The 25813-nt window shown below is 39.6% G+C and overlaps 1 protein-coding gene across 5 annotated transcripts in view; it reads left to right on the plus strand.

The window, feature by feature from the left end:
• Positions 1 to 25813, plus strand: part of TDRD3 (tudor domain containing 3) — a 632378-nt gene that overhangs the window by 528797 nt on the left and 77768 nt on the right. The window contains exon 13 of one of the 5 annotated variants that reach the window (XM_029602998.1): positions 12352 to 12391. The exons of the other annotated variants lie outside the window; for them this stretch is intronic. Coding sequence (XP_029458858.1) covers positions 12352 to 12366 — 15 coding nt within the window. The 3' untranslated portion in view covers positions 12367 to 12391. The remainder of the gene's footprint in view (positions 1 to 12351; positions 12392 to 25813) is intronic. 5 annotated transcript variants of the gene reach the window in all.

Raw genomic sequence — 25813 nt, forward strand, 5'->3', positions numbered from 1 at the left:
ATTTCCACCCTGCTTCAGTCCAGGCGGCCCTCGACGTCTATGGCACAAGTTCAAGTGTGGAAGGTGTTTGAAGTCTGGTGTGACCAGAAGGGTGTAGTGCCATTGTCGGTGACCATTCCTCAGGTCTTGGGGTTTTTGCAGCAGGGATTATCTAAAGGTTTGGCTTATAGTTCCCTGCATGTTCAGGTTTCGGCCCTAGGATTTCTCCTAGGGGCGGGTAGGTGGCAGGCCTCTAGCCAGCCACTCGGATATTGTCCGTTTCCTGAAAGGGGTGAAATACCTTCGTCCTCCTCTTCGTAAGTTATGCCCGGAGTGGAATCTCAATCTGGTTTTGAGGGCGCTTCGTGATCCCCCTTTTGAGCCTCTGGTACACGCTTCCTTAAAGGACCTCACCTTGAAGACTGTGTTCTTGGTGGCCATCTGTTCCACGAGGTGTATTTCAGAATTGCAGGCTCTTTCCTGTAGGGATCCCTTCCTTCACATCTCGGCTGATAGGGTGTCCCTGCGCACAGTCCCTTCCTTTTTGCCGAAAGTGGTGTCTGCCTTTCATGTTAATCAGCCGTGGAGTTACCCGGATCCCCTGATTGTGCTTATGACCCCGCTATGGGAGGAGATCTTCATCTGTTAGATGTCCGCCGGGTTCTCCTTCGGTATTTGAAGGTCACTAACTCTTTTCGAAAATCGGATCACCTTTTTGTGCTCTTTGGAGGTCAAAAGAAGGGTGAAAAGGCATCCAAGGCATCCTTGGCTCGCTGGCTGAAGGAAACAATTTGCTTGGCCTATGTCGGGAAGGGTTGTCCCGACTGGTTTGAAAGCTCACTCGATGAGAGCACAAGCGGCTTCTTGGGCGGAGTGTCAGTTGTTGCCTGAGATTTGTAGAGCCGCTATCTGGTTTTCCCTGCATACCTTCACAAGGCATTATCGTCTGGATGTTAGGGATCCAGACCAAGCACTTTTTGGGGAGCGCATCTTGCGAGCGGGTCTTTTGGGTTCCCGCCCGGTGTAATGTGGCTTTGGTACATCCCACTGGTCTGGACTGATTTGGGTATGTACAGGAAAGGAAAATTGGTTCTTACCTGCTAATTTTCTTTCCTGTAATACCACAGATCAGTCCAGGATCCCGCCCAGGTTCTACTGCCGAAAGACTGATTTCCTAACGGTTAGCTGCTGTAAATAGGGAATCTATCAGAATGATTCTATAATATTTTGTTTTTTTTGTCAATTATACTTTGCTTGGGTATCGGTAAATACTGATGAGCTACAGGTGGCACACTTGGGATACCAGTGCCTCGAAGCTTTGCTCTCTGACTCCATCTGCTGGTGGAAGTGCATAACCCACTGGTCTGGTATTACAGGAACGAAAATTAGCAGGTAAGAACCAATTTTCCTATACATTTCCATATATTTACTAAAAGGGAATTTCCTAGATGGACTCAGGACCAATGGGTTATGTGCTCCCCTGCTAGCAGATAAAGATGGAGTCTGGTTTCAAATCTGACATCACCCTAGATATACCACTGCACTGACCTCAGCCATTCATTATCTCTCAGTCTCCTAGCAGATTAATTGGAGGATGGGGAAATCCTTCCAGGCCTGGAGCCATACCAGACCATGCTATGGTTTTTCCACAGAGATGAATTGCCGGCCCTGGTCTCCCAGATCCTGAAAACTCTGGGAGTTCCCGGCATGGCTGCTTGCTATTTCCCGATGCTGGAAGCCATCCAGGAGTTGATTGACCTGGAGTGGGAGCCCCAAAAGCCAGTTTTAAAGGTGGTCGGGCCTTGGAGGCCTTGTACCCTGTGGACCCGGCAGCCAAAGAACGCCTGCATTTCCTGAAAGTGGACGCCCTGGTCTGCGCCGTCTCCAAGCAAACTACTATCCCAGTAGAGGGAGGAGCGGCCTGGAAGAGGATGCACATGATAGGTGGTTAGAGTCCATCCTTAAGCAAGCCTTAAGCAAGCAGACATTGCAGATTGTTTCCTGTTGTGCCCTGGTGGCTTGTTCATGTCTGCTTATCTCAAGAGAGGCAGATAGCTTAGGGGCGCATCCCAGAGAGGTGATGGAGCCCGCCACAGGCTTCCTAGTGGATGCAAGCTCTGACCTAGTGCGTACGTCAACTAGAGGAGTAGCCTCAGTGGTGGCGGCCAGAAGACAGCTCTGGCTGCGAAATTGGTCAGCCGACACGACCTCTAAGGCAAACCTCACAAAGATGCACTTTAAGGGATCCCTTCTATTCGGAAGCAAATTGGAAAAGCTAGCCAGTAAATGGGGTGAATCTCCAGTGCCTCGGCTACCGGAAGATAAGAAAAAGAGGTCATAGCACCCCTCGCCCATGAGGCTCCCAGCGCTTCCAGCCCTACAGAAACTCGGCATTTCAAACATCTCAGCCCTCGGGAAGGTCTCAGTCCTTTTAGAGCCAACAACCAAAAAGAAGAACTGGTTCGGGCTCAGGTTCAACCCAAACTTCTCAATGAAGTTTGGTCAATTCATCCATGGGATGAGGAGATAGGGGGCTGATTATCCCTCTTCTATCAGAGGTGGGTCAAGATCATGTCGGACAAATGGGTACTGGACATCATATATAAGAACATAAGAAATTGCCATGCTGGGTCAGACCAAGGGTCCATCAAGCCCAGCATCCTGTTTCCAACAGAAGCCAAACCAGGCCACAAGAACCTGGCAATTACCCAAACACCAAGAAGATCCCATGCTACTGATGCAATTAATAGCAGTGGCTGTTCCCATTAATAGCAGTTAATGGACTTCTCCTCCAAGAACTTGTCCAAATCTTTTTTGAACCCAGCTACACTAACTGCACTAGCCACATCCTCTGGCAGCAAATTCCAGAATTTAATTGTGTGTTGAGTGAAAATGAATTTTCTACGATTAGTCTTAAATGTGCTACTTGCTAACTTCATGGAATGCTCCCTTGTCCTTCTATTATCCGAAAGTGTAAATAACCGATTCACATCTATTCATTCAAGACCTCTCATGATCTTAAAGACCTCTATCATATCCCCCCTCAGTCGTCTCTTCTCCAAGCTGAACAGCCCTAACCTCTTCTGCCTTTCCTCATAGGGGAGCTGTTCCATCCCCTTTACCATTTTGGTTGCCCTTCTCTGTACCTTCTCCATCGCAACTATATCTTTTTTAAGATGAGGCGACCAGAATTGTACACAGTATTCAAGGTGCGGTCTCACCATGGAGCAATGAGAGAGTGCTTGCCATGTTCTTATGACCTGGATTGGCCACTGTTGGAAACAGGATGCTGGGCTTGATGGACCCTTGGTCTGCCCCAGTATGGTATGTTCTTACAATGAATTGTGACAATGAAAATTTACTTTAAGGGTATACTGGTTTGCAATAAACATACTGTCTGGAACAATCTGTTTAAATGTTATTCATAATCCATACAAATCTGCCGACCTTTTTTGGGGGACAAACACTTTTGCAAGCCACTGTATGTCATTCATTGCCATATTTACTCCCATGTATAAATGAAGAGATTTTATAGGGGTAATTTTTAAAGGGATTTCTATGGGTAAACAGTATTTTATACATAGAGGTGGCATCCTATAAAATTGCCCCCCCCCCCCCCCGATATGCGAGTACGTCATATTTATGCACAAGTTTACTTGGACTGAGTGGAGATGTTCCTGGAGGCAAAGGAAGGGAGGGGTTTGGGTTTACATATATACTTTGTTAAATTTGACCATATGTGAGTACATTATTAGGGAAATTTTGTGCACAACAAATAGCAAGTATAGATTTGATCGGATAATTTCCAATGTGAGCATACTCTTGTAAGTACACTTTGAAAAGTGGTTTAACTTGTATTTCTATTTGTAGCCTAAGTTATGTGGGACTTTTTAAAAGTTACGTTGAGGAATGGTAACTTTAAAATGAGCAAGCAAGCACCCAATCCTCAAATTTTAAATTGCGTGCTTCGTTACTTGCGTATGATTTAAAATAGCCTACTGCGCTTATGAGAAATCCTAATTTAATCTGTTACTAGAGCAAACTTATTTTGCATATGTTCCTTAGGATTTTATCAACTTTAATGCCCGCAGATAAGAGGATTTAAAAACATGCTTGTGTGAAGGACATTCCCAGTTTTACCAATTAGTCCACCAGTTTGCCCAGTTCATCTCGAGGTCATCCAGACTCCTCTGGTTCTTTAGCCTGCACCCACCCCCAGTTGACCCAGTGCCCTCACACAGTCATTTTAGGCCTAAACAGAGATTTATGCAGAATTAACCCCTCATCAAGAGCAGAATATACGCATGCAGCTAACAGCCTGCTGCATGCTGTAGGCACCGGATTTAAAATACGGATTTACGTGTGTAATTTTTGGCTCCGTCCTCGAACGCCCCTGATATGCCCTAACTCCGCCCCCTTTTTAAATTTATGTGTATGCATATACGCACGTAATTTGTGGCTTTTAAAATATGCATTGCTCACTCGTGCCCCTTATACTCACATATATGGTCCTTTTATTGCGAGCAACACATTTAAAATTCACCCCCCTATTATGTAAGTCTGGTGTAGCTATCCTGACATTTTCCTTTGGAAATATCTAGATTGATTGATTAGCAAACAACTGAGAAACAGGTGTGCCAGTGTTAAGCATTTCTACTTTTATTGGAGTAGTGGAATCAACCAGAAATTTTGAAAGAGGGAGGATTTCTCGGAAACATTGGCTTGTTTTAACTTAAGTAAATATTAAAACGTGTAAGAGTGTTGGAACACCTGTTGGTATATTTGTGAGACTGTCTAGTATTTCAAAATAAGACTACTTTGGGGCTGGTTAAGCTGAAATGCTTCCTTATTTGAACCTTACTGGCAAATATGCACTTTGGAAGGAAAGGAATTAAAATTAGAGGTGCAGGGAAAGGAAATGAGAGAGAAGATATGAAATGGTCAAAAGAAAAGTGCATGAAAAGTAAAAGAAATATATGAAAAAAATTACAAAATCCATATATAACAAAGATTAGAAAACCATTTTTTTAAAGAAACATTTAAAATGTGAGTTTTCAATTTTTTTGCTTCTTGCATAATGTTAGAATATGCAGATTTATGTAAATGTATCAAAATCTGCAAATCTGTGCTGCAAACGTTTCTAACTTTTGCAACAGAATATACTTATGTGCTACCACAGGATCAGAGAGCATTGGTTATTTGATTTATTATTAAAGTTTCTCGTGCCTGGGTTCTTGGACTTGATGATGTAATGCCCCTTAACTCCAAGTGCTTCTGGCAGAGCTTCCTGCAATTTGCTGCATCCTAGGGCCTGGTTGAAAACACCCTCACTTTTATAGACCATGTTGCAGGGATTTCCTGTGGGCACTGTCTGATGATGTTATCCCAGCTCTGGTATATAAGGAAGCTCAATTCCACCTCCCAGTGCCTCAGCAACAGGTCCCCTGCCATGCTTTGCCTATAGTGCATGTTGCCTCATTCCTGCTCCAGCCTTGCCTTGTCCTGCTTTTCGCCTTGCCTTGTTCCAGTTCCGATCTGTGCCATGCCCTGTTCCAGTCCTTGTCTTTCCTGTCCATTCCTTGTCTGTTCCAGTCCCTGTTTTGTCTGCCCATGCCTAGTCTTTTCCTGCCCTTGCTCCTGCCTCTCAGACTGTCTTCTGGTTACCTGACTCCGGCTTGGATTCTGATTTCTCCTGATCTCACCTGTGATCTCTTCCTGGGTACTAACATCTCTGCTCTCCGCCTGTCCTGACCTTGGCCTGGTTACTCATGCTGCCTGACCACACTCTATGGGACCCTTGCCTAAGTCCTGCCAGCCTCAGAACCCAAGAGCTCAACCTACGGGGGGAGAGGCAGATACAGGCGAAGCCTAGTCCTCGTCCCTTCGTGAGCGTGACTGCCTGCTGTCGGCAGGGGCCTAGCTGGTTCACCAGATGGGCAGTACCAATCTCACCACAACCCAAAGGACTTGTACTCTGTGACAGATAAATAAATGTTATGAAAATTTGTACGAAATAAATTGTAAGATATACTGGTTGATCTGCTTAATACAAAGATTTCAAATATGGAGCAAAAAACTATACCAGAAAAAATTGTTTTGCCATTTGACATCCTGTACCAACTCTAACATACCATTTGAATAAAGACATCTGTTGCGAAAAGGGGAAAAAAGTGCTTATGGATTCCTGACTTTCATTTAATCAGTGAAAACACATGTTCATAGCACCACACATATCCAGACTTGTTATTGTGTCAGACTGAGCTTCTATCCTGTCTTCCGAAAAGTGTGGAGTCAAAGGTGCATATGGGCTATTTAATGCTAAACCCATTTATCCTATGATGTATTATACAATATAATTTCCTATAATGAATTATGAAGTCCTCCTAGATCTGTGTGCTTTTTGGTCTTTCCCACATAGCATTGTAAAACTTTCAGTTATTTTCTTGAGAAGGTTATATGGTATGGATATACATTTTCAGCTATTGTATATGATTTACTATAGTACCAATCATATACTATCTTCATGGTCAGCTTAGAATTCTCTGAAATATTTTATGTGATTTAGTATCCCTACAGTCTAGTTCTTGGTTAACTTTCTCACAATATTTAAAGTTTGTTTTGAACTCACTGCAAATGTCTCATGATGGTTGATGCCAGTGTATACTGTAGTCTAAAATGACTTTGAAACAAGTTTCCAAACTCATTGGGTGAAACGTTTTTAGGAGAACTACACTATGCCTTTATTTTCTAGCAAGTCATTCTGAAGTCCTTTGCTTGCCTTAATTCTTATTGTTTGTAAGGAATTCTCTTAGAATTTGGATTTTTAAATATGAGCTTTCCATCTGTAAACCATTAAATACTTTCATACAGTCCATGTTCTGTAAATTTTTGTTCTACCAGATACCAATCATTAAGTCAAACAAAAAACTGACTGCATCTGGATCATCTTGTGGGAGACCCAATTTTGTGAGTGACTTTAGCACAAACATTTCATATCATCCCAAGCAGGGGGTGGGGAGCATAATCACAAAGTAAAGAATTATTTTTGTTCTTTTACAAGACATAAAATACATGACTTCATTGAAGGCAATTGATGCCCTCTTGCATTTTACACAGAAAAGTTTGTGTGCATATAGTGTACACTTGGTAAGAGACACAAAACGGAATTGTTAGTACAAGTTTGAAACTTGTGAGCACTAGTGCCAAGTACTATTAGATATAGTAATTTGGCACTTAAGTTAATGTTTAGGAGGAGGCTTGGACTGCATTATGGAAAAGGTCTCTCTAAGTGCTTCAGCAATTAAACACTAGCCAACATATCTTCTGTAGAGATATATTTTGATTTGCATCATTGTCACATGTAGTTAGAGAGGGCTTTTATGATATAATTGACAAAATAAATCTATATCTTTTGGCAGAATTAATTTTCATTGATGGGTGTGTCAGTTGATTATCACAAAATGTCTTTGGTCACTGGATTTGTAGTGACAATGACTAATGAGTTCCACCAATTACATTTGCAAGCAAGAAATATAGATCTCTTCCCAATAATAATTTTTTGCCATAGTGACAAAATGAGAGAAGATCACTAGTAGAACCAGAGGAGCTCATTGTGTGCTTTACTGAAATGGTTTACATTAAAGATTCAGGGGTACCATGTACATCACCACTATTTTGTGGAACTATTTAACTAGATTTTCAATATATGTGATTTATCTACAGTGGGTCACTGCATTTTTTCTAAAATATTAATTGGATAAATATAATTTGGTGCAGAGCAAATCTGATGTTTTTTTCTTGAGAATTTTACCTTTCAAACTGTGTCCAGGCTATCATAGTGGGACTCAAGGTCCCCCAGCTTTCAGGATATGGTGGTCTCTAAATCGTTTTTCCATCTGACAAGAGCACAGGTTTTTCACTTCATTTCTTTCTCATCATCTAATGACTGTGCTCAGAATTCTGTGTTCTTCAGCTATAGATGATAATATGGAAGCTGTTCTGTGAGGCAGAACATATTAATAGTCAGCAAAATGGACCCAAACTGTGTGCATTTGCCAGTCCTAAATCCTGAATGTTATCTTTTCTAGCATTCCTGTGAGCATATTGACCAAAAGATCCATATTGTTTTATCCACAGTACTGCCACTAAGCTGTGGTGAGGGTGATAGTTGTGTAAGGTGACCTCCTCCTCCTCCGCTTGTTTTGGCTATTTCAAAATGCAACTTTTTCTGTTTTTGATCAGTACATCATAGTTTATTGCCCTTACACATTTTTCTGGGTGATCATTTTTATAAAAATAAAAACTACACAGTAATTACAATTTTTCTAATGTATAGGAAAGAGGTTAGATGCTGAAATAGTTAATGATAGTTGCTCTTTTTTCTTATTATGATTAGCTGTATTTTTAGTTGAAAGATTGTATTTTTCTTTTTGCTTTCCGGTTATCAAAGAGATTTGTAGCACACACAGTACTTTTGGCGCTTTGAATCACCTTAACTGTACACAATTGCCTGCAGTTCACTCACATTAAAGCTGAAATATGAGTCTCCTAAGGTAAAAAAAAAAAAAAGACTAGTGTTTCAAGGCTATGAGGCTCCTCACATACTTCTGAAAGCTCATACGTCAGCTCCTTTTTGCAAAGAGGCTCCAGAAAAATTCCTGAAAATATTGGATGTTTCCTGAATTCTCACCACTAAAACAAGTGACCCAAGTGTGTGGATCTGCAGATAACAGAAAATTTCAACTATAGGTAAGCAATTTATTGTCCTAAATTAGACATGTTAACATTTTGGAAATAATGTTTCAGATCTTGCTAACCTGACGTTTGTTTGCTTACACTTGTTAATTGATTATTTTGAAACCTATACACTTTGCATGATTTTTTGCCTGTATAACTAGCAGCCCATATAACACATTTAGTGGACTGAGAGTATTCTGAGAATTTCTTCTGTGATATCTGAATGTTCCATTCAATTGCTTTTTTTCTAATAAAATGTTTTGTAATGTTAATTTAAAAAATGATTATGGAATAATATAATTTTAAGGACCCCCCCCACCCCCAAAGATATTCTTCCATATTAGATTAAGAACTGATGGAAAGAAAAGTCACAAGATTATTATGTATGTAAAGTCATTAATAGACTCAGTTTTCTACACAGTTTTTCACATGTTTATTATTAAGATGCCCTTTAAAGTTTACAATCTGATTTCGAGCAGAAATTAAGTGACTTTGTCAAAGTCATATAGTAGTAAGGGAATCAAATGAGTCTCTTGAATTGCAGGTCTCTGCTAAATGTTGGGCCTTTCTTTCCTAAATATTATGAGCAAGGCAATAGGCCACATACGATTTTTGCTTCTATAAAATTCACTTTATGCATGTATTTTTGAAATTACAATTGAATTCTAGATAGATGACAAAAGAAACTTCTTTTTAGATAGGCTTTCCCTGTTCACATTACTTCACAGTATTTTGCTTTACGTTGTGGTTCCTTCATTAGGAGACCATATTTGAGGAGCAGTAGTCTCAAAGGAAAAAAAAGATGTCAAACATATTTTTATTAACAGTGAAATAGTGGAAAAATATTGCCCCTTTAGGAGTGCATAGTGATGGTTATGATTATTTTTCCCAGTAACTTTTTTACTATAATGAATGTCAATTCATTCTTCTTTTTCCCATGCTTTTTAATATGTGATGTCATTCAATATATTGCCTGCTGTGTAAATTGTTGCTTTGAAGTGCAGCAAGACATTGTATTTCATTGTAGCAATTAGAAATCTTACAGCAAAATTAAACTTCAAATAGATAAAATTGTTAGATATGGGGCTTTATTGGATGTTTTTAATCAATTTAGAGAGATATATTTCTTTGCATTGCTATACTCTAGTCTCTTATCACATTTCTGGTGGAAGATTATGGTACAGCTAGTTTAATATATGAAAAAGAGCGTTATTTATTCATTCTGTCATTATGTACATTCTCTTGTTATAAAAATATAGTTTTTGAAAAACAGGATTGATTAGGCACAGTTCTTTTTGCCTTCAAAAATTACAAATTTTACTATGTTAAATGTAAACGTTTGTATGAATAAAGTGACAAATTTGATACAGCTTTCAGACTTCAAGAATAATCAACCTAAAAAATTAATTATCAGCCAGCAGCATAATGTCCTGTATTATGCCCATGTTTGTGGATCTGAAAAAGAGTTCATTTTCTTCAGCTGCTGATTATATTAGAATGTGCATGTCACAAGAATCATTAACATAGAAACAACAGAATAAAATGACAGATAATAATCACAAGAACATCTAGTATGCCTCCCTTTGTTTCCTGATGTAATTTAGCAGATCCTATTTGATCTTCATGATATCTTTCACTTTCTGGAAACTAAGGGTCTTCGGTGCTTATGTCATGTTTTTTTGAGTTCCAATACTGTTTTTGCTTCTGGCACTTTGTTAGGTTGCTGTTCCATACATCCAGTACCCTTTCTGTGAAGAACTATTTCCTCCTGAAGAACTATTACTTCCTTTCAGCTTCGTGCAGTGACCATTGTTCTACAATATCCTCCCCCTCAAAAATTATTTCTTTATGTGCATTATTTATACCTCGGAAATATTTCAATCTTTCTTTCATATCCCCTCTCTCCCTCTGCTCCTCTGGCTGCATTTAATAGGACTTATTATATAGACTCTGCATAATTTTGGAAGCCCTTTTCTGGGCTGTTCTTGTCTATATACTTTTGAAAATGTGGTGTCCAGAATTAGACACAATGAGGTTGATATTCAAAAAGTTTTTCTGGCTAACTTTGGAAGTTTACTTGGATGAATCTTGTCATTTCAGTTTATTCCCTTATATTTTATCTGGGCAAATCATTGAACGCAAAAACCTTAGCTGGATAAAGGGAAATGGTGTAGGAGGCATTCCTGGACTATTGGTTAACTTTAGCAGCTCACAGCTAATAATTGTCGCTGACCTGTCAAAGGTATCAGGTAACTTTGGTCAGCCAAGTATGAAACGTAAAGTTATCTGGCTTGCATTATGCAGATATATTCAGTGGCACATTTATCCAGGTAAGTGTCACTGGATATCTTGCATGCTCATTAGGTTTTTGAATATAAACCTCACTGCATCAGATGACTTATCCTTTATTTGTACAGAAGCATGATAGCTTAGATTTTTTTTTCTGATAATTATGCCTCTCCCCATGTTTCTTAGTGTCCCTTTGTTTCTCACTTCTGTCTTGTCACACTGTTTGGCAACTCAGAATAAAGTGATCTTCCTAAAGAAAATACTATAAATCTCTATAATATGAATATTGATTTTTATATTTTTCTGTATGATACAAACACTTATTTTTAATGTTATCTTGGATAAAAGTATTTATGTGTTTGATCACAGATACATTTTTTGATGCAAGAGAATGACTCAAGTCTGGCAGGCAGTGTGAAAAGATGAAATTCTGTTTTGGGATATAATACTGGTAATTGGAGATGCACCAACTGTAATGAGCGTATTTTGTAATTGTATTTGACTATATTTGTTGTAAGTTTTATTTGATTATATATGCTGTATGTTATGTTTGGCAGTTGGGATAATAGAAATGAGTGCAGTAGTACTGAATAGGTTTTGGGCATTTTGCTTTAATTTTGTTTAATTGGTGATATATGTTTTTATTTATACACAAAAAAACACTCCAACAGGAGTGGAAAAAAAGCGCACAAAAAATTATACAAAATCGAATTAGAAAATAAACATTTACTACAATTCTCTATTCAAATGTGACCACATATACAAAAAATAAACAAATATAAATCACTTGATTCTCACATAGAATCCTTATAACATTAATGTGTAATAAGGGATAGTTATAAGGATTCTATGTGAAAATCAACTGATTTATGTTTGTTTATTTTTTGTATATGTGGTCACATTTGAATAAAGAATTGTAGTAAATGTTTATTTTCTAATTCGATTTTGTATAATTTTTTATGTGCTTTTTTCCCACGCCTCTTGGAGTGTTATTTTGTGTATATCATAAGCACTAGTTAGTACCACATATTGCCTGATTTTTTGTTTCTGTTTTTATTTATATGTATTTGAGGTTATGATATTTATGTTTCCCATTTTGGGGGTTATACCTCACTCAGAGCTTAACTTTCAAACTTATTCATGGTACAGCATTTGCATGTGCAAGCGGATGAATGGAAATTTAACCAAGTATTTCACAAACTATGCGGTGGGAAGTGCACAGCTTCTAAAATGCTGCATTGTTCTTTGAAAGTACGCACATATGTTTCAGTATGCATGAATATTTCCAATGCAAGAACATGTTTACTTTCTCTTCCTATTTTATAAACATATACGTATATATTTTAGGTGAAAAAGAAATAACATGAATGCGTAATAACCCTCTAAGGCAAGTATTTTATAAAGTATACGTTATACTGTTTTGGAAGTACTTAATGCGCATATTGAAATCACCAGTGTGCTTATACCTTCGCCAGTTCTCCTAGACCCTCTAGCACTTCAACCTGAACCTCCACCAAATTACCCAGACCTTCCACCCAAAACTTGCAGACTACAAAATCTGATTTCACTTGCATGAGACAATTAGCATTGTAAAAGTGTACAAATAAGTTTAGGAAAAGAGCAACTACTGCATATACTTCTGAACCCCACCCAAAACACCTAGTCCGCCCCTTTTTTTTTTGTCAGTAAAATGTATACATAAAATGGACAAAACATGCATTGTCTTGATGTTTATAAAATAGCATATCCATGAGTACATGCTACTTACATATATATATGCTATTTTTCCTCACAAAACTCCTTTGAAAATTTACTCATAGAGTTTAGAAATATAAGTATGTAACAAATGTTTTAAAGTAGAGTATAGAAACAGCTATAGATAAGATACACATATGGCTTTTGTTCACAAGCTAGTTAATATTTTTAAATTCATGGCTAGCTTTCCCACAAGTAGATATTAAACAAAATGTCATATATTTAGGGATCTACAAAAAATACTGTAGACAATTTAAACACTTACAGCAAGTGACCAATCTATACCACTTCTGTGAATAGTCTTTTGTCATTTTTTCATGTTATTCCTTCTAGGGTAGTCATACATGTAGTATAATGTATTCGGGATGCAGTTGTCTCATTATTTAGAACCGCTGCTTATATAATCATGGGCCTGTGGAATTCTTTCTTTTTTTTTTTTTTTAAGCAACATTTGAAAACTCTTGTGATTAAAACTTCTTTGTCACTTTATTTCAAAGTATTGCAGCAAAATGCTCACAGGGATGGTAACTTTCAAATCAGTGCACATGAGCACATATGCACACATACATCAGTCTGCACCCAAGGACATGGCCATTTTATAATATACAAGCGCATGTTATAAGGTAGCCTGGCTGCGTTCACATGTGCGCCAAATTTTAAGTGGGTGGGCGCATGTGCACGCAAATCCGACTTCTACCATGTAAATCGTATTTTTAAAAGGAGTGTGTACCAACGCCATTCCCAGTTTTACCAGTTCTTCCCCAGTTCGCCCAGCTAAGAGAGAGGTTCTCTATCCCCCTTGATTTGATAGCTTTCATTCCCCCCAGTTAGCCCCAACCCTTAAAGTGACACACATCTGCCATTTTCTTTAAATTTTAATTTAACATGGCATCTATAGCAGAAGTAAAGTTACACGGCAGTGACTTCGGTGCGTACTGGGTTGTGTAAGTATTTTCACACACATAGGTTCATGGCTCGAAACACCCATGCCCTGCCCAGACTACGCCCACACCCCACCCCTTTTTGAAAACTTTAGATGTGTGCACCAAGGCATTTACATGTGTATCTGGGCACTTTTTAAAAACGGTTGGTGCGCACTAACCTGACTTATTCCTGATTGATGCGCATGCTATATAGCGCATGCTATACTTTTAAAATTCACCTTTTAAACATTCCACTATAGTATTCCTATAACCCTGAGGAATGCCATATAGACTTTAGCTTTCAAATGAAAATTTCCAAATAAAATTTAAGTGAAAGAGACTTGAAAGTACTGTAGGGGATACGATGTTTCACTACTGTATGCAATCAAATATGAATATTAACTCTGCAAGAGGGACGCCAACTTTATATAAGGGATGCTGAAATGTATGTTTCAACAGAAAAACAAGATGAGGAACTTTTGATCAGAATAACAATCTGATCTGCCCATTAACTTAAGGGCTATAGCTTCTTTTCAAAATAATGAAGTAAGCTGCCCTGGGACAGAGATAGGTCAGAGACACACAAATAACCCAGATCTCCCCAGAGACAAAAGACAACCTATACAAAGGTGAGTTTTATCAGATAGGTCAGTTCACAGAAAAGAAAAGAGCTGGCAAAGGGCAGCACTGGTCAAGAGATCGGACTCTGGTCCGGGGTCGCCATGTAGCAGGAGCAGTAAACTTCCCCCCCCCCCCCCCCCCCAAAAGGACAAGGATGCCAGTGGTCTGAAATGAAGAAACGACACCATATGCCTCTTTGTTTGACTATGCATGTGCTGTCTACATATGCATGTCTGAGCTGTTAAAAGCAGCCGGGAAGAGGGCTCAAGGAGGCAACTGGCAGAAGAATTCCATACACACCAGCAGAAGATGATGCCCGAAGCATCATCGCTGCCCCTCATGGCAAAGTAGATGAGCTCCTGTGTCCTAGAAGTCTGCACATAAGAGTCCTGCCTGTTACTTGGCTGCTCTTCTTCAGGGCTGAGACAAGCCGCCTCAGCTCCCCAAATGACAGGGACCAAGAACATAAGCTCTCTTTACCTAAGACTATCTCTGAGACCTGCAGCCAGAAACTGCTTCAAGGTGAAACAGAAGGTAATCTCCTAAAGTTATGGGGGTAGTTAACAAATTATTAATTATTACTATACCCAAAGCAAGTTAATGTCGCTGTATGTTTACTAATGAAGCAGAGCTTTACTCAGTGTAAACTGATGCTGAGCAGCAAGGACCTTACAGACTGGTATTGTATATTTTAATCTGCTAAACCTAAAAAGTATGACAAATAAAGGTCTGATTTTGTGGAAAACCGATGGCCGCATGCACATGCACGCTGGATTTAAAAATCCGCTCGCACACGTGCGGGCAGTCCGCAACTCGCACACGGAGCAAGGGAATGTTCAAATTACACACAGCGATGCGATCGGCCTTTTTTCCAGTTCCCTCCTAGTCCACTCCAATTAAGAAGCGGACTGGGAGAGAACTTCCTTAACCCCCTACCTAACCTTCCTCCCCTTTCCCCTCTTCATTCCAACCCCTAACTCCTACTTACCTACCCTATTTTTTTGTTCTGTCGTTTACCTGCCCTGATGAGAAGTAAGTTACATATGCCGGCCTGCTGCTGGCGCATGCTTCCCCAGGATAGCGTCGAATGGCGCTGTCCCAGCTCACCCCTACCCCTACCCTCCCAGATCCCGCCCCCCAGCCCGTCCCTTTGGAGATGCCCGGCACTTCACATTTAACGGGGGTTACACACATGGCTGGGTCCTTCTGAAAATGCGCGTGGCATGCTTAATGCCTGGCCACGTGTGTAACCCCATTATTTGTGTGCATGGCCCTTTTAAAATTGGGCCGATTCTGTCCAACTCCTGACACAAATATTTTGGCATTTCAAAGACTCCTGTTTCCTTTGCATGTAATTTCCATTTTATGTGTTTAGATATATCGTGGTATATTTAATATGGCAATTTTGTTTAAACTCTGAGTTGTCTTGTTTACTTTATAAGAGCTTGACCTTGGGATTCCAACAAACATAAAATTCTGTTCTGGTACATGTAGAGACATTGTCTTTCCACTTAACCTGGTCATTTATCATGACTATTTCTTACTGAGCGATGTTGTTGGGGTTTTGTTTTTTTATAAACTTTCAGCTGCCAATGATTCTTGTGAGTCTGACTCTCTTATTTGTTATGTATTATTAAAAGTTTATGAACAGCCCTCATGGCCCAAAAATCAAATCTGTGCACAATAATCCACAGTTAAAACATAATTTAAAAAAATACCCATCCTGTTCTAAAAAAAAAAAAAAAAAAGTACCCTTCACTTGCCAGAATGTCTACATATTTCTTGCCAGGCTATCTCACTTTTAAAATTTCATCTTCTGAGATTAGCCACATTTCAGTTTTTCTTGAAATATCAGTTCATTTCCTGCCTAATATCCACTGGCAATTTGTTCCTTATTTTGAAAGTCACCACTAAAAAAGTTTTAGACCTTGACTGCATACATAAGAGCATAAGAAATTGCCATGCTAGGTCAGACCAAGGGTCCATCAAGCCCAGCATCCTGTTTCCAACAGAGGCCAAACCAGGCCACAAGAACCTGGCAAGTACCCAAACACCAAGAAAATCCCATGCTACTGATGTAATTAATAGAGGAAAATTAGTTCTTACCTTTTAATTTTCGTTCCTGTAGTACCAATGATCAGTCCAGACTGCTGGGTTATGCCTCCCTTCCAGCAGATGGAGTCAGAGAAAAGCTGAAAAGCACCCACCATATAACCTGGTGTGCCACTTGCGATCCCTCAGTATAATCAGTATCAAAGCAGAATGAATAGCTGTTAATATAACTATTTTATTGTATTGTAATTCAACAACCAATGACTAGACCAAGTCAAACTTAAATGTCTTGAAGTAAACTTAATGAAGTAAACAACTTATAGTAACGTCTGAAATAATACCAACCATGTCACATAGATGTGTAGTCTGCGAAATAATCTGCCAAGAGAAATACAAACTTTTGTACGGACTCTCCTGCCAATGGGTGGGCGTCTGGATTGATCCTTGGTACTACAGGAATGAAAATTAACAGGTAAGAACTAATTTTCCTTTTCCTGTACGTACCAGGATCAATCCAGACTGCTGGGATTATACCCAAGCTGCCCTAAAAGGGATGGGGCTTGGAGAGTCCGGCGCGGAACACACTGCTGCCGAAGGAATCCACCTTCGGATCCTGGACATCCAACCGGTAATGTTTAGCAAACATGTGCAATGATTTCCAAGTGGCCACCCGGCAAATCTCTTGGGGCGAAACACATTGGCTTTCCACCCATGACGCTGCTTGTGAACTAAGAGAATGTGCCTTAAGGCCCTCTGGTACTGGGCGCCCGTGACATATGTAAGCAGAAGCAATAGTGTCTTTCAACCATCGTGCAGTAGTAGTTTTAGAAGCTTTAGACCCTTTCTTAGGGCCGCTCTACAACACAAAAAGATGATCAGACAATCTGAATGGATTGGTAACCTCTAGATATTGTAAAAGGACTCTACGGACATCCAGCCTCCGCAGATCCTTATCTGCAACAGAGAATGCAGGCAACTCGATAGACTGGTTGACATGAAATGCCGAAACTACCTTCGGAAGGAATGAGGGCACTGTCCGAATAGAAATCCCCGAATCAGAAATACGCAGAAAAGGCTCCCGACATGAAAAGGCTTGGCGCTCCGAAACTCGTCTAGCCAAACAGATAGCCACAAGAAACACCATCTTAAGCGTTAAATCCTTCAACGTGGCCCGCTTCAAAAGCTCAAAGGGAGACTCGCAAAGACTACGGAGAACCAAATTTAAACTCCATGATGGACATATCGCGCGCACTGGAGGCTTCAAGTGCTTGGCCCCTTTCAAGAACCGTGCCACATCCGGGTGAGCAGCAATGGAAGTACCATCAACCGTACCACGAAAACAGCCTAAGGCTGCTACCTGCACCCGGAGTGAACTATACGCCAAGCCCTTCCATAATCCGTCCTGCAAAAAGGCAAGAATGTGAACAATAGTGGCTTGCCGCGGGGGCAAAGTCAACCCACGGCACCAAGAATCAAACACCTTCCATACTCAAATGTAGGCGATAGATGTAGAAGTTTTTCTTGCCCTCAGAAGGGTGGTAATTACCGCTTCCGAGTAACCCTTCTTTCTTAATTGTCTCCTCTCATAAGCCAAGCTGCTAGACAGAAGCGGTCTGCCTGATCGAAAAATACTGGACCCTGATGGAAAAATCAAACCTGACGGGAACAATTCCTGGGAATTTTAGAGAGAACCAGGACCACAGGTTATGCCTCTCAATCTGCTGGAGTCAGAGAAATACTGAGGGATCGGAGGTGGCACACCAGGTTATATGGTGGGTGCTTTTCAGCTTTTCTCTGACTCCATCTGCTGGAAGGGAGGCATAACCCAGCAGTCTGGACTGATCCTGGTTCGTACAGGGAACAGTGGTTATTCCCTAAGTAAACTTGATTATAGCAGTTAATGGATTTCTCCTCCAGAACTTATCCAAACCTTTTTTGAACCCAGCTACACCAATTGCACTAACCACATCCTCTGGCAACAAATTCCAGAGCTTAATTGTGCATTGAGTGAAAAAGAATTTTCTCTGATTAGCCTTAAATGTTCTACTTGCTAACTTCATGGAATGCCCCCTAGTCCTTCTATTATCTGAAAGTGTAAATAACCGATTCACATCTACTCATTCAAGACCTCTCATGATCTTAAAGACCTCTATCATATCCCCCCTCAGCCGTCTCTTCCCCAAGCTGAACAGGCCTAACCTCATTAGCATTTCCTCATAGGGGAACTGTTCCATCCCCTTTATCATTTTGGTTGCCCTTCTCTGTACCTTCTCCATCGCAACTATATCTTTTTTGAGATGCAGCAACCAGAATTGTACACAGTATTCAAGGTGCGGTCTCACCATGGATCAATAAAGAGGCATTATGACATTTTCTGTTTTATTAACCATTCCCTTCCTAATACTTCCTAACATTCTGTTTGCTTTTTTGAATGCTGCAGCACACTGAACTGACAGTTTCAAAGTATTATCCACCATGATGCCTAGATCTGTTTCCTGAGTGGTAGCTCCTAATATGGAACCTAACATCGTCTAACTACAGCAAGGGTTATTTTTCCCTATATGCAACACCTTGCACGTGTCCACATTAAATTTCATCTGCCATTTGGATGCCCAATCTTCCAATCTTGCAAGGTCCTCCTGTAATGTATCACTATTCACTTGTGATTTAACTATTCTGAATAATTTTGTATCATTCGCAAATTTCATAACCTCACTTATCGTATTCCTTTCCAGATCATTTATAAATATATTGAAAAGCATTGGTCCAAGTACAGATCCCTGAGGCACTCCACTGTTTACCCTTTTCCACTGAGAAAATTGACCATTTAATCCTACCCTCTGTTTCGTCTTTTAACCAGTTTGTACTCCATGAAAGGACATCACCTCCTATCTCATGACTTTTTAGTTTTCTTAGAAGCCTCTCATGAGGGAATTTGTCAAATGACTTCTGAAAATCCAAATACACTACATCTACTGGTTCAACTTTATCCACATGTTTTTTAACCCCTTCAAAAAAATGAAGCAGATTTGTTAGGCAAACTTTCCTTGATTAAATCCATTTGACTATGTTCCATTAAACCATGTCTTTCTATGTGCTCTACAATTTTGATCTTTAGAATAGTTTTCACTATTTTTCCCAGCACCGAAGTCAGGCTTACTGGTCTATAGTTTCCCAGATCGCCCCTGAAGCCCATTTTAAATATTGGGGTTTCATTGGCTACCCTCCATTCTTCAGGTACAATGGATGATTTTAATGATAGGTTACAAATTTTAACTAATAGATCAGAAATTTCATTTTTTGAGTTTCTTCAGTACCCTAGGATGAATACCATCCAGTCCAGGTGATTTGCTACTCTTTAGTTTGTCAAACTGGCCTACTACATCTTCCAGTTTCACAATGATTTGGTTCAGTTCGTCTGACTCATCACCCTTGAAAACCATCTCCGGAACTGGTATCTCCCCAACATCCTCATTAGTAAACACGGAAGCAAAGACTTCATTTAGTCTTTTTACAATGGCCTTATCTTCCCTAAGAGCCCCTTTGACCCCTTGGTCATCTAATGGTCCAACAAACTCCCTCACAGGTTTCTTGCTTCAGATATATTTTTAAAAGTTTTTATTATGAGTTTCTGCCTCTACTGCCAACTTCATATCAAATTCTCTCTTCGCATGTCTTATCAAAGTTTTACACTTAACTTGACAATGCTTATCCTATTTTCTTCAGGTGGATCCTTCTTCCAATTTTTGAAGGATTTTTTTTGGCTAAAATAGCCTCTTTTACCTCACCTTTTAACCATGCCGGAATTCATTTTGCCTTCCTTCCACCTTTCTTAACGCGTGGAATACATCTGGACTGCGCACCTCAGATTGTATTTTTAAACAATGTCCATGCCTGTTGACACCTTTAACCTTTGCAGCTGCTCTTTTCAGTTTTTTCTAACTGTTTTCCTCATTTTAGCAAAGTTTCCCTTTAGAAAATGTAGTGTTAGAGCTGTAGATTTACTTATTGTCCCCCTTCAGTTATTAGTTTTAAATTTGATCATGTTATGATCACTATTGCCAAGTGGCCCCACCACCGTTACCTCTCACCAAATCCTGCGTTCCACTAAGGATTAAATCTAAAATAGCTCACTCTCTTGTTGGTTCCTGAACCAATTGCTCCATGAAGCAGTCATTTATGACATCTAGGAACTTTGTCTCTTGCATGTCCTGATTTACATTTACCCAGTCAATATTGGGGTAATTGAAATCTTCAAAAAACAAAAAAAAGGGGAACTCAAAAATATTTAAATATAGTAGCCTACAAAAAGGTGTCCAGACGACGTGCAAACATAAACCAACCAGTCTTCTGAATCATTCACCTTCTTTTATTTTATTTTAAAAAGAATTTTTTAAATTTTTTACTTTTCCTTAAAATGAAGCAATTAAATATTTTTTGAAGGAATAGTAATTCAATTCTTAAAAAAATAATAGCTTAGTCTTCCATCAGAGAAAGAGTATTATATGTTGCAAGAGCTGCCCCTTTTGAAAAATGCCCGACACGGCTGATGTTTCGCATCTATTATGCTTCGTCAGGGGCACTCTGATAAATTTTGGAAACAAGACTGTAAAATTTATCAGAGTGTCCCTGACGAAGCATAATAGATGTGAAACATTGGCCCTGTCTGACATTTTTCAAAAGCGCGCTGTCAGCTTTCCCACTTATTTATTTAAAAGCTTTTATTAATCGCCTAATAGATTATATCTTCCTAAGCGATTTACAACAAAACTTCAATCTAAAAACTACATTTTCCAAAATAAAATAAATCAAATCAGCTCAGTCAGTCCTAGAAAGAAATTCCTTATATCAACCCTGCTGGACAAAGTCTTTCATCAAACACGTTTTTAGAGCTTTCCTAAATTTTTACAAATTAACTTCTCTCAAACTGGGTGGCAAATTATTCCATTGTTGGGGAATCATACCTGAGAAAGATTTTACCTTTAGGCGAGAATGTCGAAACATTTTAACCTCTTGAACACTCAAGTAATGACCTTTCAAGGATCTCAAGCTTCTACTAGGCTTGTACCAACAGACGATTTTTCAGTTGCTGTGAACCAATTCCTTTAAGAATTTTAAAGTCCAGAGCCAAATTTTTAAACTTACATCTGGCACCCACTGGGAGCCAGTGTAAATCCAATAATAATGGCCCAGAAGGAGTTCTTCTAGTACTTCCTGTCACAATACAAGCTGCTGTGTTCTGAATGATCTGCAAATTTTGAATAGTTTTAGCAAGCAATCCCAAAAATAAAGCATTACAGTAATCAATATAAGACAGCACTAAAGCAAAAACCACTGACCTCAAAATCATAATATCCAGGAATGGTCTAATTTGTCTGAGCATTTTAATTCTCAAATAGCTATTTCTGTACCAAAAGTGAAACATGTTTTTCAAAACTCAAGGTAGAATCCAATTGTACTCCAAGAGATCTAACATTCTACTTAGGAAAAATCTCCTTCCCCATCAACTTCAGAGGTAAATCCAATTTGTTGAACCCCAAAAACAAGATCTCTGTTTTCTTAACATTAATTACCAATTTGCTTTCAGTAAGTTTATTCTTCAATAACTCAAAAAATAAATCCCAACTTCCTGAGACAATCCTCCCTATTTGATCCCAGAAGAACAAAGATCTGAATATTGTCTGCATATATATATACAATATTATATATGATATAATTGTGATATGTATTGTATACAGGAACTTCCGGTATATAAAAACCAATAAATAAATAAATAAATAAATAGAAAACCAGCATCTCTAATAATCTCACATATTTTGCTCAAGAAAATATTGAACAAAATCAGGGATATAGACGATCCCTGTGGAACTCCACATCCTACCTCATCGGCTGCTGAGTAATTTCCTTGAAAATATACCAGCTGCTTTCTCCCTGACAAGAAATTCTGTAACCATTTCAAAACCAAACCACAGATACCCAAAGCTTCACAACATCTAAAAAGAAGTTGGTGACTTACCAAATCAAAAGCACAGGAAATGTCCAAGATGACTAACAGGGAACCTTTATCTTTATCAACCAACGGCAAAGCATCATTCATTAAGGAAACTAACAAAGTTTCCATACTACACCCTCGTCTGAAACCAGCCTGAGCAGGGTCCAAAAGATTAGCTGTCTCTAAATATTCTGAAATTTGCTTTGTAACAGCCTTTTCCAATACCTTGGCTATAAAACAAAGGTTCAGAATTGGTCTATGACTACTACATGACCTAGGGTCTAACTTATTATCCTTCAGCAATGGAAACACTACCACAGTTTTACAATGGGTAGGCACAGAACTGAAAGACAATGATTTATGTTTATGTTTAAGTATCTTTATGTTTAAGTATCTTTATTAATTTTCACATAGAACCAACATTGTCACAGAATTGAATAATAATTAAACAGCTGAACAAATGAGCAAGAGTGACAGCAAATATAAGCTTGAAACATTGCATATATAAGCTCGAAACATTGCATTTCTCTAAGCCCACGACCCCCCCCTCGCATGACAAGCACAGGATTCTAAACAAAAAAACACTAAGAGGAGGCTGGTGGGATCTTCTCAGCCTCCCCCAGTACAATAAATAAACCCTCCCCCGTACCTCCCACCCTCCCCTAGGCCTTACTAAAGGGACATATCATAAGAAAAGCATAAGAAAAGAGAAATTATGGAGCAGAGGGGAGGGATATGTCATTGAGTATTAAGCTATGCGTCCAGGGCCAGATCTTAAAAAATATGCGTGGGCGTAGATTTGTTCACGTAACCCGGTGCAAACAAATCTACACCCTATTTTATAACATGCGTGCGCTGAGCCCAAGGGGAGCCCTGATGGCTTTCCCCATTCCCTCCAAGGCCGCTCTGAAATCGGAGCAGCCTTGGAGGAACTTTTTATGTGATCCCCCCACCTTCTTCTCCCTTCCCCTATTTAGCCCACCCCCCAGCCCTAACTAAATCCCCCCCTACCTTTTGTTTCCGAAGTTACGCTTGCCCGTGCCGGCTCGCCATCCCCTGGCACAGGTCGCTGTGCCGGAGGATTCAGGACTGCTCCCGAACTGCCGCCCCAGGCTGCCGCCATGCTCTCGGCCCTGCCCCTGGACCGTCCATTTTTGAAAGCCCCAGGATATATGTGCATCCCGGGGCTTGCGCGCACCACCGAGCCTATTCAAAATAGGTTTGTCGGCGCACGCAGGGGCAGATTTTCTTGGGTTACGGCCTCCCCCCACCTTCCCCTCCCTTCCCCTACCTAACCCACCCCCCTGGCCCTATCTACGCCCCCCCTACCTTTGTCGCGAAAGTTACGCCTGCTTGAGGCAGGCGTAAGTTGCGCGCACCAGGCCAGCTGCCGGCGCGCCATGTTCCGGTCCGGGGGCTGGTCCAGAGGCTGCGGTCACACCCCCAGAACGCCCCTGGGCTGGAACCACTCCCCCAATGACGCGCCCGGTCACGACACGCCCCCTGGCACGCCCCCCCAGTTAAGCCCAGGGACTTACGCGCGTCCCGGGGCTTTGCGCTCCGGAAGCCTATGCAAGATAGGCTCGGCGCGCGCAGGGGGGTTTGGGGTAGGTGTTCGGGGGTTACACTCATAACGTATGCGCGTAACCCTTTGAAATCTACCCCAAAATGCTTTACAAGGAAAAAATTGAATGGTTAACTTCATCACTTCATTTCCATATCCCTTCAAGAATTACTAGATCAACAGATACAGGGATGTTGCCAATTCCTTCCCCTAAGATTGCGCATCTGAATAATGTAAGAGAAAGGACTATTTCTATTGCTGGACCCCAACTATGGAACTCTATACCACAGGAATTACGATCCAAAGCAGACATCAAATTATTTAAAAAGGGCATTAAAACATGGCTATTCAAACAAGCCTTCCAAGAGCTGTTAACTTTTAATGATTTCAGACTACTGATTTTATACCAAGGTAATGTATATTTTTTATTTATTATCTCTGCTCTTTCTTTATTACCTCTAACTGTTTAAATTTTATGACTATTTTATTTAGTTTACTATTTTATTTATTTATATTATGAAACTATGTAGCTACTTCCTTTTCTTTTGGAATTGCTAATATTTTTAAATGAATATTTAAGTACTGTAAACTGATTTGATATGCTCACATGAAAAATCGGTAAATAAAAATTCTTTAATAAATAAAATAATAAATAAACAAATAACGCCATGCGTAGAGAAGAGGAAAGTATAGCAGGCTCTTTTTTAAGACAGTTGGGGCCAGCCGTGGAGTTGTATGTAAAAAATATCGAAGTGTGAGCCCGGGGTGCTAAAGCGACTGTTCAAAAACCATAGGTGTAAAAAATGATGTTTCCAGCATCTAGTCTGCGACATGTCGCAGACTGCAGGCTATACTGTATAATTTCAAGTCTGCGAGCCCTTGTCCACCGCAGTCTACCGCAGTCTTTCAATGGTCGTGAGACTGTCCACGACAGCTGAGGTGAGACAATGATTTATTCTGCAAAAAAGACAAAATATTATCTGAGCAGCCTTTGAGCAACCAAGTCAGAGAGGTGTCAAAACAGGAATTAGATGACTTAATCTGAGAAGCCAATTATTAATCTCTAACAAAGAGACTATTCCAGCTAGCAATTTCAACTGTCAGAAACATTGTGAAGAAATGGAAATTGCATGGAACTGTTGAAGTCAAGGCGAAATCTGGAAGAGCAAGAAAAATCTCTGATAAAACTGCCTGAAAACTGGACAGATCTGCAAAACAGAACCCACAAATCACTGCAAACAGTTTATTTAAAAATGTACCTGCCACTGTAGTAGTTGTTCACAGGTCACAGTACAATATTGCTTATACCTCAGTGATCAGCATGCAGAGTGTTATCTGAAGGAAATCCATCACAAAAGTCATCATCTAAAGTATGCAGAAAAAAATCTTGATATGTCTGAAATTTTTTGGAAGAAAGTGCTTTGGTTTAATAAAATAGAAATTGAATTGTTTGGCCACAACTACACAACATTATTAATTTATATTTCTTAACAATGTTTCTGACAGTTGAAATTGCTGGCTGGAAGCATTTAGAGATTTTATTTTTATAATCTTCCTCTGCTTTGTAAGAGTAAATTCAAATGTCTTTTATTTCAAGTGCTCAGACAACCTTAAAGGATCCCATGGTTGTTGAAAGTAAATACAACAACAAATGCAAATTGAGAGGTTAGAAGGCTCTGAGTATTTGTTAAACCATTGAATTGTCTTCAACTAATTAAAAGCCTGACAAATCAATCAACATTTTGGGCCTTAGCATTTATTGAAAGCTAGTCAAGAAATGTATTGTTAGTCCAATAGAAAGGCAGGAGTGAGCGCTAACGCCCTTATATATGTTTATTTTTATGTTACTATTTCTGTTAAAAAAAAATAATGAATCAACTGGAATCTTCATTTTTGCACATG

The sequence above is a fragment of the Rhinatrema bivittatum genome, chromosome 5, assembly GCF_901001135.1.
Source record: "Rhinatrema bivittatum chromosome 5, aRhiBiv1.1, whole genome shotgun sequence".
Classification (NCBI taxonomy): domain Eukaryota; kingdom Metazoa; phylum Chordata; class Amphibia; order Gymnophiona; family Rhinatrematidae; genus Rhinatrema; species Rhinatrema bivittatum.